Raw genomic sequence first — 19,382 nt, 5'->3', positions numbered from 1 at the left:
TTTTATTTTCTTGTTTTAGTTGTTTGTGTTTTTTTGTGTGTTTTTTTAATAAATAGAGAAATAAAAGAAATGAACAAACCAACTTGTTGCTCGCATTCACTCAGTCGTTTGCACTGTAAAACACACAGAATATTCCGAAATGTTGAGGGGGAAAAAGTAGTGAGAATGGCGCAGAGCACGGGAAACAATGGGAAAAGTTTGTGGGGGATGGGGGGTGGGGGAGAGTGAGGGATGGGTGCAGGGTGGCAGGGGATGGTCTGTATCGATTCACGACCTCCCTTTAGTCAGAGGCCATCTTGAATTTCGACTGTTCTTCCCCCCTGGGATGTGGGACGTTGACATTCAGGAAGATACGCATGGAAATGCGAAAATGAAATAGTACCACGCACAGTGGAGTCAGGGATGGTAGTGTCAGCAGTTTTACAGCTACAGTGGTCATCGTTGTGGGTGAAGCTTGTGTTCAACACTGTCCATTCGTAAGGGAAAATGAAAGTGCGAAGCGAGTAATACCGGTTGAAAAAAAAAAAAATTATGTTGCCTGTTTGCATTTCTATCTGTCTATCTATCTACTTATCTATCTATCTATCTGTCCGTCTATCTATCTATCTATAATCTGCATATCATCTATCTATCTATAGATCTGTCTGTCTGTCTTTCTGTCTGTCTGTCTGTCTATCTTACAATTATCATTTATACTATACAGGATACCTTGAAAACATACTACCTACTACATGCATGTGTCAGTCTTTTCTGCCTAAATATGTGTTTAATTATCAGTACCTCTATGTCTTGCCTGTCTGTGTAATCCGTCTAAGCTGTTCTTCAAATATTATTATTTACACAGCACAATATATTCAAAATATCTCTCAATAACAAACCTTTAGCCATTATTCTGCCATTTCGATGATCTTTAAATCTGGAACATCTGATGAGTTCAAAGTTTTTACTTCAGACTGGTTTGAAAGCTGTTTTCAATGTTTCGTTTTGTTTCCGTTTAGGGGAACTGTTTGCGCTTTTTCAAGTATTTGTTATGGGGGCTGTAGCTTCTATTTGATTTAAACAAACTGATTTTACAACCCTGGTGTAGCCTGACTACATACGCATATCTGATTGAGCAGACAGTGAAACAGGACTTCAGTCTGTGTACATCTTAAGATGAGAGACGCGTTGTATTTCAGAATGGAAACGAGTCTTCGTCTACTATATCTGCACACTAAGACTTTCACAGACCTATAGATCACACCTAGGCCCCAGAGATTCATACTCCTCTCCAACACTGCTGTCAACTGGAAAGTAGTCTGAAAGTGATCATTTCTCTTCTTTCTTTGTAGCTAGAGTAGACTGCGTTCTGTACCAGTCGAAAAAATACTGTTTATAAATGTGTGGACACTCAAAAATACGTTTTTATATATCGAATAGAAACATAATTTTGATGTTGATAAAACTTTTGTTTAAAAAAACAAATCATTCCATTTAACTGAACGAATTAAGCAGAAAGAAGGGGACATATAAATAGATACAATAAACATGCAGCTGTTATGATACATTCTGAATCGTGTCAGTGTTGTACAAGCTATTTTCATAAAATAAAACGTTAAACAGAAGAATTTTAGAGTTACACACGGGGGACAGAAAGACGATGGTGCTGAAGAAAAATTGAAAAGAAAGGCACCAGCGTACAGCTGGTAACAGGCGGTGTTCTTCACAAAGGACAGTGGAGTTTGGTCACCAGTACCGCAGCTGCAATGTGCAAACCACAGTAAATCCAAGGGGGAAAACTTTGTTGCCTTGACCTACAAAAAGAAGAAAGAAAAAGAAGAAGAAAAGAAAAGAAGAGAAAAGACGGCCAATGTAAAGGTCGTGTGTAGTACGTGCCGAAACAGCAGGACAGGGAAGACAGGGAGGGAAGAGGAGGAGCATTTTTTATGCAGGGAGGGGGTGTGTCTACACAGCTACAAGTGGTCGTCTGCTCCTCTGGCTTCCCCATGACAGTGGTGGTGGTACCAGTGATCACAAATCGATAGCCCAGTCTCGCCTTTACCCGGCTTTAGTCCCAGCCATCTTGAATTTGGTAGGTCCTCCTACTAAAGCCACCCACCACTAGTCACCAGACTTACGATTTATCAGTAAATGGAAATGTCTGCCGTGCTGGATAAGTCATTCACAGTCCGTGCTAGATGACTTGAAAAGTCTGAAATCGACTTCGAAAAATAGTTGTTCAATGTATTCAATCCGTAGTTATTTAGTTTTTGTTCTTCCACATTCCAGTTTGAATTTATATACTTATTATTTGTTTCTGTTCATTGTTAGTTGCTGTTGTTGTTGTTGTTTTTAGCCAAATGTTCATTTAACTTATGTCATAGCTAGATATTAAGGAATGGAATTTTAATAACCGTTTACTGCAAATGTTTAAGGGAAGCTAAACACAGGCCTACGTTTATAGGGCGTTTGGTCGATCAAGATTGTTTATGCATTGTTAGCGTATAAACATTGTTTAAATGTTCGTCTAACGTTAATGTGAATAGTACAATAACAAGACGAACCGCAAAAAAAACAACAACAAGTAAATAAAATTATTGTCCCTTGTCTTCATCGATGCACAAGCCGACGCACATATAAATCACACAAACAGTAATTTTCATCCCGTCATTTACAAATCAGAATGCCGAAAACGAAAGAGCAGTGCATGTGCACCAACTGATAAAAGTACCTATTGAAAGCTGCTTGATGTGGAGAAGAGGACGGTGAACCGTGGAAAGTGATGACTGTGACACAAAAGGGCCGTAACAGAGCGTGGCCGGCAAATGCTGATGATGCAAGTCTGCTGCGGCACGAGACGCCATGTTGAATATGTTTTGCCAGCAATGCAGGAAGCCGTACGATGAGAATTGATCTGTCTCCGCTGACTCCAGAAACTGACCGACACTTACATCATAGTTGTGTTTTCTGTTCGGAAAAGAAACTTGTATCAGCTTTCATATATCACATTCGGCGTTAAAGTGAGTGTTGTTCTTTTCAGCTTTCATATATCACATTCGGCGTTAAGAAGTGAGTGTTGTTCTTTTCGGAAAAAGGCACGAGTTTTCGTCTTCACCTGTCGATCTTTGATGCAGGTGTTATTTCTTATATTTACCCTTTGTGACGTTTGTAAGCACTCTCAGCTGCCTTATTGAAAGTATTTGTTGAGTCCAAAACAAAATCGAAAATTCTCTGTTTGTTTGTCTGTCTGTCTCCCTTAGAGAGAGAGAGAGAGAGAGAGAGAGAGAGAGAGTGGATATAGATATGTATATACTCGTGTATATATATATACATATATATATATATACTCGTATATGCATAACTATATCCACACACACACACACACACACACACACACACACACACATATATATATATATATATATATATATATATGGGGGTGGGGGGTGCGGGCTGTGTACAATGTAAGAACATTATTCACCTGTACAAATATTTACTTCCACATATTTTTCCACGTCTCACAAAAATAAGAAATAATCTGTCAAGTAAACCGTAAAACTGAATCGTGAAATAACAAATTTGTCAGTTCCTTTGAACAGTTATTTCATTTTAAAATGAAAATTCTTTGAAGGCAATATATTGTGATACTCGGTTTGGTTTGTTTGGAGCCATAAAAACACAATGTGTCTGCTTTCATGAAAATGATTGAAAACAGTTGCAGTAATGAAATCCAAACAAAAATGTGCCAACAAAATTGACTTGTGATTGTGTGTTTTAAGACAAATGGACGTCATTTTTTGGGGAAAAAAAGGTTAACATATTTCCCGGATATAACTTGAACGCATTAATTTTGTTGACTATTCCAATGTAAATATTACTTGCTTTGAAAGAACGTTTTCCCTTCGGAATGGGACCGAAATTAATGGGCCTGTGATGCCATGTTAATCCTCTTATAGTATTCTGCTAATCTAGAAAAGCAGTCAAAGATATTTTTGGTCAGTTTGTGAAGTAAATGTTGTGTGACGTAGGTCAGTTCTGGTCTATGGCGTATTAAAAAAAAGCTTGAAATATTAGACAAGCAGAATGAAACATTGACAACGCACAATTCCGTAACTTGCGCTGTATGATCGCAACAACGTGCATTTTATATTGTATTATTTGTCTTGTCCTGTCTTGTCTTGTCTTGCCTTGCCTTGCCTTGCCTTGCCTTGCCTTGCCTCTTGTCTTGCTTTGCCTTGCCTTGCTTTGCCTTGCCTCTTGTCTTGCTTTGCCTTGCCTTGCCTTGCCTTGCGTTGTGTTGTGTTGTCTTGCGTTGTGTTGTGTTGTGTTGTGTTTCATTTTTTTGTGTTGTGCTGCATTATACTACAGTGCATTGCATTGTACTGTATCATGTTGTTCTGTGTTGTACTGTATTCTACTGTACTGTATGTGCTGATGCTACATGCTACTGCAATGCTTTGTAAGAGTTACTGTACTGTACTGTGCTGTGCTGAGCTGTGCTGTGTTGTACTGTGCTGTGCTGTGCTGCGCTGTACTGTGCTGCGCTGTACTGTGCTGTACTGAGCTGAGCTGTGCTGTGCTGTGCTGTGCTGTGCTGTGCTGAGCTGTGCTGTACTGTGCTGTGCTGTGCTGAGCTGCTGTGCTGTGTTGTACTGTGCTGTGCTGTGCTGTACTGTACTGTGCTGTGCTGTACTGTACTGTGCTGTACTGTACTGCACTATACTGCACTACCGTACAATACGATTGTGATGCTGTGTTCTGTACTGTGCTGCACTATACTGCACTTGGAATTGCGTTCTGCTTTTCTGAGCAGCGAAGGCTCTTTTTAGTGCGGAACTCAGCGGTAATTGAGGTGGTCCTCTGTTGCAGGAATCGCAGAGATTGGAGTGTGACAACAACTCGTTGCGCTCTGAAATCTCCAAGCTGAACAAGGAGCGGGACGAGCTGCTGCAGATCCTCAGCGAGCACGTGCAGCTGTGCCACAGTCACCAGAACGACAGCACACCTCCGCCCCCTTGACAACGACCAGCCATCGACAAATGTGCAGGCATTACTCGCGTCAGCGGAAGTGACGTCCCGTTTCGTGGTTCACCGGCGGAAGTCTTTGACTTTGTGTTTAGGAGGTCCTGGACACCCGTCAGTCAGTGTGGGATACCAGGTCGTGTCCTGTAGATTTTGCTGTTTTTTGTCCTTTGAGTGTCAGGATCAGTCTGTCGTATGACACTTGCCGGCTGGGGAATAAAGTATTACACACCCCGAAAGGTGTGCCGGGCAAAAATCGTCATTTTGGTTTTAGTTTTTGTCTCTCGCCCCTACGTTGTGTGGCCCAAACAGAGGATGACATGGTACTGGAAGGCTGGTGTAGTACCTTTTGGGGGGAAAGGTATAGGACGCAAAATAGCTCAGTCCTAGTCCTTATCCCCTTCTTTATTTTGGCCCCATTTTCTAATCAACTGTACTCCGTTCACAAAGTATGACCAAGCATGAAGGTGCCATCCCCAGTATGCCTCCCGTTCGGCCCTCGACGCTTTCCAACGTTTGTGCTATTTGAGAGTTATTGTTTCGGCGCATGGTGATAATATTGTTGTCAAAATATGGGTATGTATGTATGGGTACTGTATAGACATGTTTTGTTCTTAGTGAATAAGGGTTCTGCATGTGGTTTTTCTGCATAAGAGAATTGTGCATGTGTGATGTCACCACGATAAACAGCCGTGCTGGTGACGTTGATAAGAGTGACGTATGCACAGTCGCCATCTCAGTCCTTTGTAATACTGTTTACTGATGATGACGCGACTTAGCATGTGCTCCGCCTCTATGTTCACGTCACACGGACTAGGCGTGTCCACGTGAGAGGAGAGAAAATTATTGGATTCGTTTTATCTGTGTGGGAGCAAAATAGATAAATAAAAATCGTAAGATTGTAAAAGCAGTTCCTCTGCGACCTGAGGGTGGTCCAAACACGCTAAAAGTATGGCAAGGAAAAGGGAAAGCTCTGTCAGAGACGGGGAATACATGTGACCGTCATTCGTTCTGTTCGCCCATAGACTGTCAGTTTATTCCTGTTGGGTCAGTTGTTGTGTACACGTGTTATTTGTGCACAGTGTCATTTTTCTTTACAGTATTCTCCACTTCTGTAAGACGGGGTAAGAAATAGATGTAAGATAGCAGATCGTGTGCAAGCAAACGACATTGAGCATGTCAAGGGAGACTGTTCGAACAGCAGAACGAATCCATCCTTCACGCTCACTTGCTAGTGTTGAGACCGAATTCAATGCAAGGGTGAGAACCACCGTTTTCCGAGAAATGCCTTTTGAGAACTTCTCAACCTTGTCCAGGTTACTATTTATAAATGTTTGTACATCCGAACATTCAGCTGTAAAGTGCGGTATTTGATTAAGTTGTATCCAGAGACAAGCTACATCGATCTCGTACTTCACACTTATACACTGGTAAATACTTTTTAGTTCAAGGTTCTCCCCCCCCCCCCCTTTCTCTCTCTCCCATGTCGAAGTTTCGCAGCTATACCCATTATACCCATTCATCATCGTAAAACTTCCAGCTGTTACCCTTTGCACTTGCTCTTCTGCTTTTTTTAAGGCGATAGATATAACTGTCGAGCATGCAAGTTTTTTTGGTGTTTGTTTTTTCTTGTTTTTTTTTCCGTTTCCTATTTTTGTAAGCGATTTTCACTTGTCTTCCAAGTGATTTTCTCTTGCATCTTTTGTTTCTTCATACAGACATGTTTCCAGACCTCGTTATGAAAAAATGAACAAAGGAAGTAGCTGCAGCTCCCAGAAGGATGCACGGCCTCGGCGCTGTTTAGTCCTTTGTATCAGCTTTCCCACAGGTCAGTCAGCGCTGTTTTTTCCTTTCCATTAGCTATCCCACAGGTCAGTCAGCGCTGTTTTTTCCTTTCCATTAGCTATCCTACAGGTGTCAGCGCTGTTTTTTCCTTTCAATTAGCTATCCTACAGGTGTCAGCGCTGTTTTTTTTTTTCTTTCCATTAGCTATCCCACAGGTCAGTCAGCGCTGTTTTTTTCCTTTCCATTAGCTATCCTACAGGTGTCAGCGCTGTTTTTTCCTTTCCATTAGCTATCCTACAGGTGTCAGCGCTGTTTTTCCCTTTCCATTAGCTATCCCACAGGTAGTCAGCGCTGTTTTTCCCTTTCCATTAGCTATCCCACAGGTCAGTCAGCGCTGTTTTTCCCTTTCCATTAGCTATCCCACAGGTCAGTCAGCGCTGTTTTTCCCTTTCCATTAGCTATCCCACAGGTCAGTCAGCGCTGTTTTTTTCCTTTCCATTAGCTATCCTACAGGTGTCAGCGCTGTTTTTTCCTTTCCATTAGCTATCCCACAGGTCAGTCAGCACTGCTTTTTCCTTTCCATTAGCTATCCCACAGGTCAGTCAGCCAGTTTCTGGTTTCGCGCATCTCTCTCTTTGATGAACTGTGTGGGGACCGATGGGGGAAGTCCCAACCTGCTCCAACCCTTCGTTCGGGAGTGAGTTACTGGGCATTTTGTATTCGGTTTTAATGACACAACGATTTTGTACAGTAAGTTTTATTATTATTATTCTTATTGCTATTATTATTGTTGTTGCTATTATTATTATTATTATTATTATTATCAACAACGATGTTAATCGTGTCAGCTAAAACTATGTGTACCATTACTTAAATTTGCCGAGAAATAATGATATAGGCATAGATTTAGAGCACTGAAAATACAAGAGGGACACACAGACAGATATACAGGAGGAATTCCACTTATACAAGCAAATAAATGTATGAATACATAAAAAAGAGGGGAAAAAAACTTACGAAGTTTTTAGAAAAGGGCAGGAAACAGTACCAGCAAGAAATACAAGTATATCATGATGATGATGATGATGATATTTTTTTTACATTCACATTCTACCCCTGCTTTATCGTCCCCCTCATGCTTCCCAATCAGTGGAACCCATGATGCCTCCAGCAATCCACACTCCGTCTGCTTGCACACGATTGGCATCCACTCTTTTCTTGTGTTCTGTGAAGTCCGTTTTATATTGTGCCGCCAAATGAAACCAGGTTATTTTTGTTGTTTTTGTTATTCTGTGTATTAGTGGTGTGTGTTCTGAGTGGATCTTGACAAATTATTAATCACCCGACCAAGTATCACGTGCTGGTTAATGTGTATTGGATTTTGATTTACGTCTTGCATGCTCTGTGATTTTTTTTTAATTTCCGCAATGCTAGAAAACGATCTCAAAGCTCACAGAATACATTGCCTGTGCTTAAACCATTCCCTTTTATGTTGTATTTGAAGAATCTATATCAGAAGAAGAAAAAAACCCAAAAGGTGAAAATAGCGAAGTAAAATGCGTAGATTTTAGGGGGAAACATCACATACGTTTCTGCAAGAGACACACATACACCCGCGCGCGCATGCAGACACACACACGCACTCTCTCCCCCCCCTCCCCCCCTCCACACACACACACACAGCCACTCAGCGATGTTATCACGGTGGTTAAAGCGAAACAGAGTTTTATCAATTTATCATTCATACAACATGACAAAGAACCTCCATGTAGCCACAAAGCGAAAAGTGCTTCTCTCGGTTCCCCCCTCTTTGGTGTTGCTGCTCGCGTCTGCCTGACACAGCGTGGTCGCTGAGTTGTCTCCGTACAGAATATCGATGTTGAATTGTGATTGAAATGACACCTGTTCTGATCATCCGTGACCAGGACTGTCCTGTGTCGGCATCTAGTCAGTCCTCTTTTTTATGGAGGGCATTTTGTAAAGTGCGTTTTCAACCAGGAATAGGGCTATGGACATCCGGACACTTGACGATGATCGTGATGACATAACAACATAATAACATTAAAAACAATAATGATAACAACAACTACTACAATAATATTAATATTGCTAATAATAATAATAATAATAATAATAATAATAATAATGATAATAACAATAATAACAATAATAATAATCCTACGAACGCTTAAGTGTTTATTTTCAACTCTTACTGCAAAGAGCGCAAAGTAGCATCATACTCAAACGAGCACCAGTACTAAGTTGCACTGACAGGTAACAAGATCAGTTTTGTGGAAGTGGTCCATGACACGTACCATATATCCCACCCCACCCCACCCCCATTTTTTGTCATGTATGGATTATATTCACAATATTCATTTACAGGACAATACACATACACAACCTGTCAAATGATGCAAATCATGGTAGATTGAAAGCTCCGTTAAAGATACTGGCACAATCTGTCTAATGATATAAATCATGGTAGATTAAAAGCTCCATTAAAGATACTGGCACGGTTCCAGTTCGTGACTCCACTTTAAAATCATCACCTCAACGAAAGCAAACACTTTCTGCCCATTTCAACGGCATAGCGTCCCGCTACACAGTGCTGTCTCCATTTGTCAAGATCCAGAGTTCCAGCTGACATCCATGTGACTGGCAAACCAGATGCATCTTTACAGGCTATAAAGGTAATGTTATGTCCTTGTGCGTTGAATGTAGACGAGGTTGAGTATTAAAAATGTTAACTTTATCGGAAACCGTCGGCCTTCCTTTTCCCCAATTTCCCCAATACATAGAACTTTCCACTCCTCCACACCCAAACAACCCCCCCGAACCCCTCCCACAAACACGGACACCCATCTTCTTTTTTTCTTTCTTTTTTTAAAATTCACACAATTTAATCTGGATTTCAAAGTCATTTTCGTCACCCTTTGTGTAACGAGCTCAGCAAGCCAGCTGTACAAAGTGATGCTTTGCAGTAGCATGTGTGACGTGGCTTTCGTGTTGACTGTGTGTCCATTGTTTCTTGTTTCACTTCACAGCAGACTGTGTTGTATTCCCCAACTGTTAAGAGTTCTTTATATCGTAACATTGGCTAACACTGTCATCATCTTGACTATACCCCTGTAGATGATCTCAGACGTTTGTGTGTCCAAAACTAGATTTTTAAGATTTGTTTTATTTTATCCCCCACCGTAAAAGCATCCTGTTTAACGTTTGTTGATGTGTGAAGTTGAGTTACTAACTGTACCCGGTTGGACTCTCGGAAGGGAATTGTGTTTAGGTTCCTTGATTTGCATGTACTTTGCATGTCATTTGCATGTGCAACCGACCAAAAAAAAAAAGTCGACTCAACAGCCTTGCCGTTTTGTCTGTAAAAAGACAGAGCGAAGCGTTTTTCTTTCAAATTTGCATGATAAACGCAATATTGCTACCTCATATATATATTATATATACTATGATTATATTTTGATTGGGACATTGGAGTGGTGTGATCCTGAGATAGCGTTTTGTGATTTTCTTGTGTACAATTTTGCCCCCCTGCCACTGGCAGGTACCCAGTGCTTGGAACGTGTCATCATTTCCGCGGAGCACGTGCATCAGAAGCGTGTCAAGGACGGTCGGAGTTGAAGTTGTGGCGGAGATGCTGTCATCTGGTCGTTGCGCAGTTTCGGACTGATGGTTTTGTTGAAGACTGTATACGCACACTGATGATTTTGGTTCATGTCGATCTTGTGGTTGCGAGATTGTTTGTTGTTGTTGTTGTTTGTTTGTTTGTTTTGAAATTTAGACAACTTATAAATTGAAAAGATTATCGTGACATTTTGTTTTTGTTTTTATTTTTATTTTTTTGCCGGAATGGAAGCTTGCCTCACCATCACACCATATATATATATGTGTGTGTGTGTGTGTGTGTGTGTGTGTGTGTGTGTGTGTGTGTGTGTGTGTGTGTGTGTGAACGACAGGGTATGGTGTTGATGATGTACGTAAGATGACAGAGCTCTCTCTCTCTCTCTCTCTCTCTCTCTCTCTCTCTCTCTCTCTCTCTCTCTGCACTCCCTCTCAGTCTGTCTGTCTGTATGTCTCAGTGCATTTCTCTATCTCTGTGCACTCCCTCTCATTCTCTCTCAATAGTTTAATAACTTATCAAATCCCACACACACAGGTGTAGATGCTGATTTACAATGTGACCTGCTGACAGGCTACACGCTATGACAGTTTTCACTGTAGAAAACCAAACCTGCACAACCTGCACAGTGCCTGCTCTATCCAGTTCTCTCTTTTCTTTTCTTTTTCTGTAGAAACGAATGTTTTGGACAAAATGAAACGTTTTAGACATTGCTTCAGCTGTCTGTCTTTTCTTCTGTTTCTCTGTCGCTTTCTCTCTTCCCCTCTCTCTTTGTCCTCCATAGAAAGAATTGTATACTTTGATTTCTGTAATCCTTTATGCTTGACACGTACAGGACTGACAAAGAATAGAAAATGGCAGTGTTCAGTAATTTTGTTCATGTTTCTCTTTCAACAGGCCAGTCGTGTTTACTGATGATATAATGGATGCCTTTCATTATTGTAGGCCATAGAGACAGTAGAGGTATCTTTTATATCACGCTGTGTGTGTACGTATGTGTGTGCGCGTATCAGTATCTCTGTGTATGTGTCTGCAATGTGTATGTGTCTGCAATGTAAATAGATTTATAAGAGTCTGAACCCTTTGGCTCGATTTTGTTATTCGTATTCACTTTCCAATTTGACGTTTGTAGCCATTTACAAACAACGACATTTTTCTTAACATATATTTATATTTAAAAAACTAACAACAACTGTTTATGAAATAAAACGAAGAAGACAGAAAAAAGATCATATTTGTAATTAAAAAAAGAAAGAGAAAAAAGAACTTAAAAGGAGAATACACTGGAAGGATGCAATGAAATATATCTTCTCTTGCCAAACGGTCCCTTATTGTTAGGATTCCTTCTGGACATGGACACGTGTGTGTTTGTGTGTGTGTGTGTGTGTGTGTGTGTGTGTGTGTGTGTGTGTGTGTGTGTGTGTGTGTGTGTGTGTGTGTGTGTGTGTGTGTGTGTGTGTGTGTGTGTGTGCATGCGTGTGTGTGTGTGTGTGTGTGCATGCGTGTGTGTGTGTGTGTGCGTGTGTGTGTTTTTTCTCTACAATGGCGAAGACCAGACATGCTGAACATAGTCTTCACTACCATAACAAAGTAAAAAAAGATCATCATTGAATCCATTTGAAAAAGATCGAATCGACAGCAGTACAAAAAAAGACAAAAAAGACAGTTAAATTGGGGTGAGAGGCAAGATGAGCTGGCTTATTTTGAAAGCTGTACAGAGAATAATAGAACGGAAGTAAAAAGAACTCGGAATATCATTCTGTATTGAAATAACATTTCCATACACCCTTTTCCATGTACGTGTATGCTCGTCTTTTTGTCACAAGCAGAAACTTGACATCAGCTGACAGGTTTCAGTGACGTTATGTGTATAACTGGAAAAATCGAACACGGTTTTAAAACAGTTACAAGAAAAACAATTTCGATAGCAGGACCCAAATAACAGGTAATCAGAATATTGTCTCAGAATGCGACAAGAAATGTGATTGTTTTTATTTGTTTGTTGTCGAAAGTCTGAATGCACCCCTGTTGAAATGATCCTCTGGAGAAAACAGTATATACTGCAGGGGCATTTAATGGGCCCACGCATTGGTGATAGAGTAAAATGAGAAATCCTTTAAAGAGTAAAATTAGAAGGTAAAGAAATAGGCGTTCTGTTTGATAATATGTTTTTGGCAAGGTGTTCTGTTTAACTGATATGTTTTAGGCAACCCAAATACGTTTTTGTCCTGTGAAGCAGATATTTGTCATTGTGTATATTTCTGTCATGTCTGTTTCCAGATTTGTTCATTAAGCAAAAGTATAGACATGCACAGTGCTTGCTCCATGTTATTGATAGGTTCTGGTCCATGTTTCCTTGATGAACTGAGGGAGTACGTGAGTACTCTGGCAATAAGTCTTGTTTGTTCTAGTCGTGGTTGTCATTATTTGACATTGTATGCCTCACTCTGAACGAGTCTCCCAGAATGTGATGTGAGTTGTTCAGTGTTGGCTTTGTGCCCCTTGGCCCCTGTTTCCCTTGACGACATTGCCTTCAATCTTCTACCTCCTGGCTGCAATACTGTCTTCATCCTCTGCCCTCTCTACCCTTTGTCTCGCTTGTTTTGACACATCCGTCACTTTATAATCATGCTTGTGAAAACGTTACATGTTCTTGGTTACTTCCTGTGTGTATTTCTGTGGGAAATTGAAATATTACCTCTATTTTTAACCGATATGTAAACGAAGAGAATCAGGTGCTTTTTCACGTTTTTCATGCTAGCATGTTGTCATGTCTTTGAGTTATCCCGCCCACCTACCTGCAGTGTCTGTTGTTTTTTTCTTGTACATCTACTGGTGTAGTCAGTTTGCCCTTATGGGGTGATGACGAAATATCCTCTGTCTTTTTCCTTAATGCTATGGTCCTCAAAGTCTTTATGTACTGATCAGTAGTTTCTTGACCAATGACGGCACCCCTTTCACCCCCATGCCATTCTGCCATTACAACAGATAATGTACGTTTCCAGGTACGCACCTAGCTGAGACACGTTTTACTTCACACCCCTCTCCCCCAACAGCAGCATGTACGAACCTGAGAGTGTTTAACATGTTCTGATATTTCTACCTAAATCAAGACGATTGAAGAACTGACAGTATTGCCGAGCCTGTGTGTTTTTAATCATTCTTCCTCCTGTCTGTAGTCATTGAAAAATGTAAAGTGATAGATTCTGCTTTTTGTATTGGAGGGGGAGGCGCGGGAGGATGGTGAAGGTGTTTTTTTCATATGAAGCATACATGATTTTTTGGGGCTTGTTTTGACTTAAAAAAACAACAACCAAAAAACACGTTATCTGAACTACCTACAGACATATAGACAGAAACATATACACATAGGCAGACAGACTAATAGCTGAATAGACAGACAAACAGACAGATAATTGTATATAGAAACTGCCTGTAGTCTGTACGTGGCTCAAGTCGGACCCAGCTGACCACTGCTGAAGCGCACAGAAGGTATTTTGAATCGACGGATTTCACCTGTAAACTCGGAGTTTCGTTTTGAACAAAAAGTTCTAAGCAGCGAGTATGCCTACGCCTGTTAGGATGAACAGTTTATAACAAAACACTGGTGTGCAAAACGATGAGAAAGAATCACAGAATCCCATTTCCTCACAAGTCTTAACAATTTGAAACAACTCAGTGAAGGTAGGTGGGCTTGGGGTTTGCTTTTAATTTCTGATTTTTGTTTCATTTTTTTCTTCTTCATATTGGCAGAAGCGTTCGTCATCTGTCTGTATTCCTGTTCTGCATTGTTCAGCCGTTCACTGATTGTCAGTTTTGTTATTTGTCTAGGTTGTAGTTAGTGTCCCAGCTGATCTGGGTAACCGGCCATGACTTTCACGTTTGTCATGAGAAGAATGCATAGCCGGTCAGTTGAGCATGACTGTCCAGCAGTGTTCTGGTCTTTGACGACACTCTGTGACGAAAGGTATGATACGACAGTGTAGGCGATGAGTTCCAAACCCAGTATAACTATCTTGTACTTAGATTATTTGTTCTCTTCGTCGTATTGACGCCCTGATTCTTACAGTCCCAACACATATAATGAGATCATTAATGTGTCTTTTTTGACACAAGTACCAACACCCATCACAACTTTTTGACACGTGTAATAATATCATTGCGACATCTTTGGGGCAGAAATAAACACATCGTTACTTTTTTTTTCTTTTTTTTCTTTTTTTGACAGAAGTAATAATTTTTTTCACCGGAACTTTTTTCCGACAGACGTGACAACATCGCAACATTTCATGGGCATAGAAAATTAATTCAGGTGGGTACTTGTCTGGATTCCGTGGATTTACAGCCTGGGTTAGTGTTCGGGTTCTGAGGCAATGTTATACGGTTATTGAGGACGTCGATTAGCTTGAACCCTGTCGTCACATATACAGATCTGCTACACACACACACACACACACACACACACACACACACACACACACACACACACACACACACACACACACACACACATATATATATATATGTCGATGCGTGATCGATTGTCACGTGCTCGCCTCACGCTGTCTCGTCATCGTGTTACTTTTTTTCTTTTTTTCCTTTTATGTGATTTTAATTCTGTGATCGCTTTCTTATCATTGACATTTTATCCAATACTGCACCGGCATCACGTCTGCCTTCAGGAGTGGTATTATCGTCGCTGCTTTGTGCTCACAACTGACGTAGCCAGTTACACTCAACTGATATCATCACAAGCAGCGCTACAGACAGTGCTATTTGTGTTGTCTGTTTAGTTATCGTTGCTGTTATTATTGTTTCTATTATTATTATTATTATTGTTGTTGTTATTATTATTATTATTGATGTTATTGTTGTTGTTATTATTATTATTATCATTGTTGTTGTTGTTATTGTTATTATTGTTATTATTATTATTATTGTTGTTGTTGTTGTTATAATCACCATCATTTTCTTTTATGGTTATTTACCTTTAATTAATGAGACCATACCACAGTCAATATTTTTCTTTTCTTTTTTTAATGGTATGACATTGCCCTTGTAACTTGAACCAGTTTGAAAAGGACACTGATTTGACAGTACACATTAACTTTGTTGACAGCAGCCTTTTGATGAGCATTTCGTTCAGCGCAGTTCACCTATACCTCTATTATATCACCAATGACTCCACAGCATCACCAACACCTCTGCTAAATAGCTCAGTCCCTGCAGCGTAGTTCACCAATGTATCCATTATATCACCAGTGCCTCCAATGAATCACCAATACCTTCACTATATCACCAGTACATCCACTCAATGGCATTATTTCACAGCGTAGTTCACTAACACATCCACTCAATGGCATTGTCTCTCAATGTAGTTCACCAACACATCCACACAATGGCATAGTCTCTCAATGTAGTTCACCAACACATCCACTCAATGGCATTGTCTCTCAATGTAGTTCACAAACACATCCACTCAATGGCATTGTCTCTCAACGTAGTTCACCAACACATCCACACAATGGCATGGTCTTTCAACGTAGTTCACTAACACATCCACTCAATGGCATGGTCTTTCAACGTAGTTCACTAGCACATCCACTCAATGGCATGGTCTCTCAACGTAGTTCACCAAAACATCCACTCAATGGCATTGTCTCTCAACGTAGTTCACCAACACATCCACTCAATGGCATTGTCTCTCAACGTAGTTCACCAACACATCCACTCAATGGCATTGTCTCTCAACGTAGTTCACCAACACATCCACTCAATGGCATTGTTTCTCAACGTAGTTCACCAACACATCCACTCAATGGCATTGTTTCTCAACGTAGTTCACTAAAGCTTACATTCAGTCACATTGTCACACCGAATCGTTTACCAGTACCTCGCCGTACAACGCACACAAACCATAACGTTCCTAGTAAACCAATATTACCTCGAATTTTCTTTGCATACTTCTCTTATAATTACTAACAAATCTTAACCGCGCAAGGCATCTTATTGGTTGTTTATTGGTTGGGTTTTTTTTTCAAGTAGATTGTTAACAGACTGATAGTATCAATGTGGTGAAAGTCATTGATGTGGACGGCACATGGACGTGGTGAGATCACGCTAGACAGCAACATAAAGGAGAGAATAACATAAAAACATAGAAACAAAACAGAATGGAATCAAGTTTCATTTTTGTCCTGTTGGTAATTATTTGAGAGTTGATCGCTGTTTTACACATCATTACGCGGAATTCCGTTTATACTCGTTAAAAATTATCTAAAGGATAAACAGACATCAAAAGAAAACATTTTAAATGAATTGGTATAAGTCTTCATGTTTTGAACTCAAAGTGACTTTGTTAAATGTGTGTGTGGAGCGAAGTGGAATAAAGTCTTGGTTGTTCTGTAGGGAAACCCTGAACCTGAAAGCTGAGTTTGTTGAAAACTTTGACAAGAGACTGTGAAACGAAATGTTTGAACTGTCAGGCATAACCTGGAAGCTTACGAGCGACACCCTGTCAACTTCATGGCTGCTCATATTCACCTCATGCTGAGCGTAAAGCTTTTGTTGTCGCTGTTATGGTGTTGAAGAGGAGTCTTTATCAAAAATAGAACCCATCCACCCCACACACAACGTTACACCTCCCCCTCCTTATCCCTCGGTTTGTTCCGTCTGATATCACTTTGAGTGGAAAGACATAACGCTGAAGGCTGTTGCTACTATCAGTCCTGTTGCCACACACACACACACACACACACACACACACACACACCGCAGCTAAAACAGATATAAAGAAATCAAAGTGCTTGACACCAAGAAATGAAGCTGTCCCGTGTTGTTAAACATTGGAGAGAGGCATGAGGAGCGGAAAATCAAAAGGAACACTGTGGGTATGTGGCATCGTCAGCTATCATGTCAGTCATCAGAGAAAGGTCCGTGCATGCTGAGTTTGTCAGACGAAGCGTTAAGCGGACGACAGATTCCCTCCCTTGTCCTGGTTTCTGACTGGAACCGGATCCATCGCAATACCTAACCTCCCTCCCCCCCCCCCTCCTCCCTCCCGACCATGACCAGCATTCTCCATTCTTACATGGACAGGGGTCTCTCTCTCTCTCTCTGCGACTCTCCGTCTGTCTCTGTCCCTGTTTCTCTCCCTCTCTCTCTCTCCGACTGTCTGTCTGTCTCTCAATTGCGAAGTATTTCTGTTATAACTGTGATCAACTAGTCATGGGAAGTGTAAAGAAATCATTTATTTTATTTTTTGGGGTATTTTATTTCATTTTGCAACAGCACTTTTTTTCGCCCCCCCCCCCCTCTCCCCCGCTCTCCCTTCCCCCGACTCTCCTTCTCCATGTTCTCTGCAGTACTTTTCCCTATACATAATAATCATGACGGAAAACAATAGATTTCATATATGAATATATTATTTATTGTTTATTCACTTTATAATTGAAACTGGGAGCAATATCATTTCGGTGTTTTTCTTCAGTCACTGAACAAAGCTTTTCAGGCCCTTTCGTTCCTCTCTCTCTCTCGTCCTCCCTGCTACAGCGGTAACAGATTAAGAAAATGATAGGTCTTCAGATTAAGCGGGTGAAATGTGTTGCACGTTGCACAAGTTTATTTATTTGTTTACTTTGTTTATCTAATTGTTTATTCGTCTAATACTATATAAAAAAAAATTCATCCAATTTCGAAAAGAAGAACTATAGCCAACTATTTGTGTTTCTTACATATTAATTCTAAAGTGTGTATTCCTTTTTTCTTCAAATTTTTCATAAAGATTTATTTTGATTATCAGTATTATTACCTTTACCACTATTGTTGTTGTTGTTGTTACTTCCTTCGGAGATGGCATGCACGCGCAGACGACTGTGCAGTGCAGTTTGTGTTCCTGTTGGAAGTTCTGAAGAGGGGAGACTGTCAATTGCTGACTGAAGATGTACTCATTGTTGGGAGACGACCTTTTTATTGTTGTTTGAAGTGGCCGACTTGGTTGCTGTGGAAAGTTGGAGGCTGAACTGACGAGGGCTGTGTGGGTGTTGGCCCCACGGCACAGACATGCTAGTGTGTGTTCTTCATTGCCAAACGGTCCTGGCTGGGCTGGAACCACCTCCACCACATTTTGTGCTGTGGACGAGTTTGTATTGTGTCTCTGGTCATCTTGTATTGGGTATTTGGTTTTTCTGAAATAAAAAAAAATTATCATTGATCATCACCAACAGGAGTTGTCGTTTCGTGCTTGAATGTGCTTCTTTCTTTCTTTCTTTCTTTCTTTCCTCTTTTCTTTCTTTCCTTCTTTCTTTCCTTCTTTCCTTCTTTCTTACCTTTTTCTTTCTTTCTTTCCTTCTTTCCTTGTTTCTTTCTTACGTTCTTTCTTCCTTTCTTTCTTTCTTCTTTAGTTAATGCGACGAATGGTTTGGCCAGTGTAACGCACACACGCAGGCTTTGTGTGTGTATACGTGTGTTTGTGTTTTTTTTGTGTGTGTGTGAATGAGTGTGTGTGTATGTATGTATGTGTGTGTGTGATATGTGTGTGTGTGTGTGTGTGTGTGTGTGTACTTGCGTGTATGTCTGTGTTAGAAGATGTTGGAAAAGACCCCTATTTTATGCCTCTCACACTATGACAAATAGGTTCGTCACAGACTGCCACGAAAGGACAGGCCCTCGTCAAAAATTCAAACATTGGGCAGCAAATTAGGCACAATCGTATATCCCTGGTAGAGTCCCGCCTCTCTCTGTGTCTCTCTGTCTCTGTCTCTCTCTGTATCACTCTCTCTCATACTCTGATATCTCCTTTTTATATGGACATTGGTTTTGTACAATTTATTTCATACAGGCTGATTTTTTCAATTGTCTAGACACGAAGCAGCCCATAGAAATTAGAATGGAAGCCACTGTATTGACTCTCCACCATAACAGCTGTGAAAATGCACATCTTGATATTTCCATACATGAACGG

The 19,382-nt window shown here is 40.6% G+C and overlaps 1 protein-coding gene across 1 annotated transcript in view; it reads left to right on the top strand.

The window, feature by feature from the left end:
- The window catches only part of LOC143281128 (cyclic AMP-dependent transcription factor ATF-3-like), a 163,881-nt gene extending 148,985 nt beyond the window's left edge, over window positions 1-14,896 (top strand). Inside the window, exon 3 of the mRNA XM_076586114.1 lies at window positions 4,849-14,896. Coding sequence (XP_076442229.1) covers window positions 4,849-4,998 — 150 coding nt within the window. The 3' untranslated portion in view covers window positions 4,999-14,896. The remainder of the gene's footprint in view (window positions 1-4,848) is intronic.
- The last annotated feature ends 4,486 nt before the right edge of the window (window positions 14,897-19,382 follow it).

This window comes from Babylonia areolata, chromosome 4 (genome assembly GCF_041734735.1).
Source record: "Babylonia areolata isolate BAREFJ2019XMU chromosome 4, ASM4173473v1, whole genome shotgun sequence".
NCBI lineage: Eukaryota > Metazoa > Mollusca > Gastropoda > Neogastropoda > Buccinidae > Babylonia > Babylonia areolata.
This window is presented reverse-complemented; position numbering and strand designations above follow the sequence as displayed.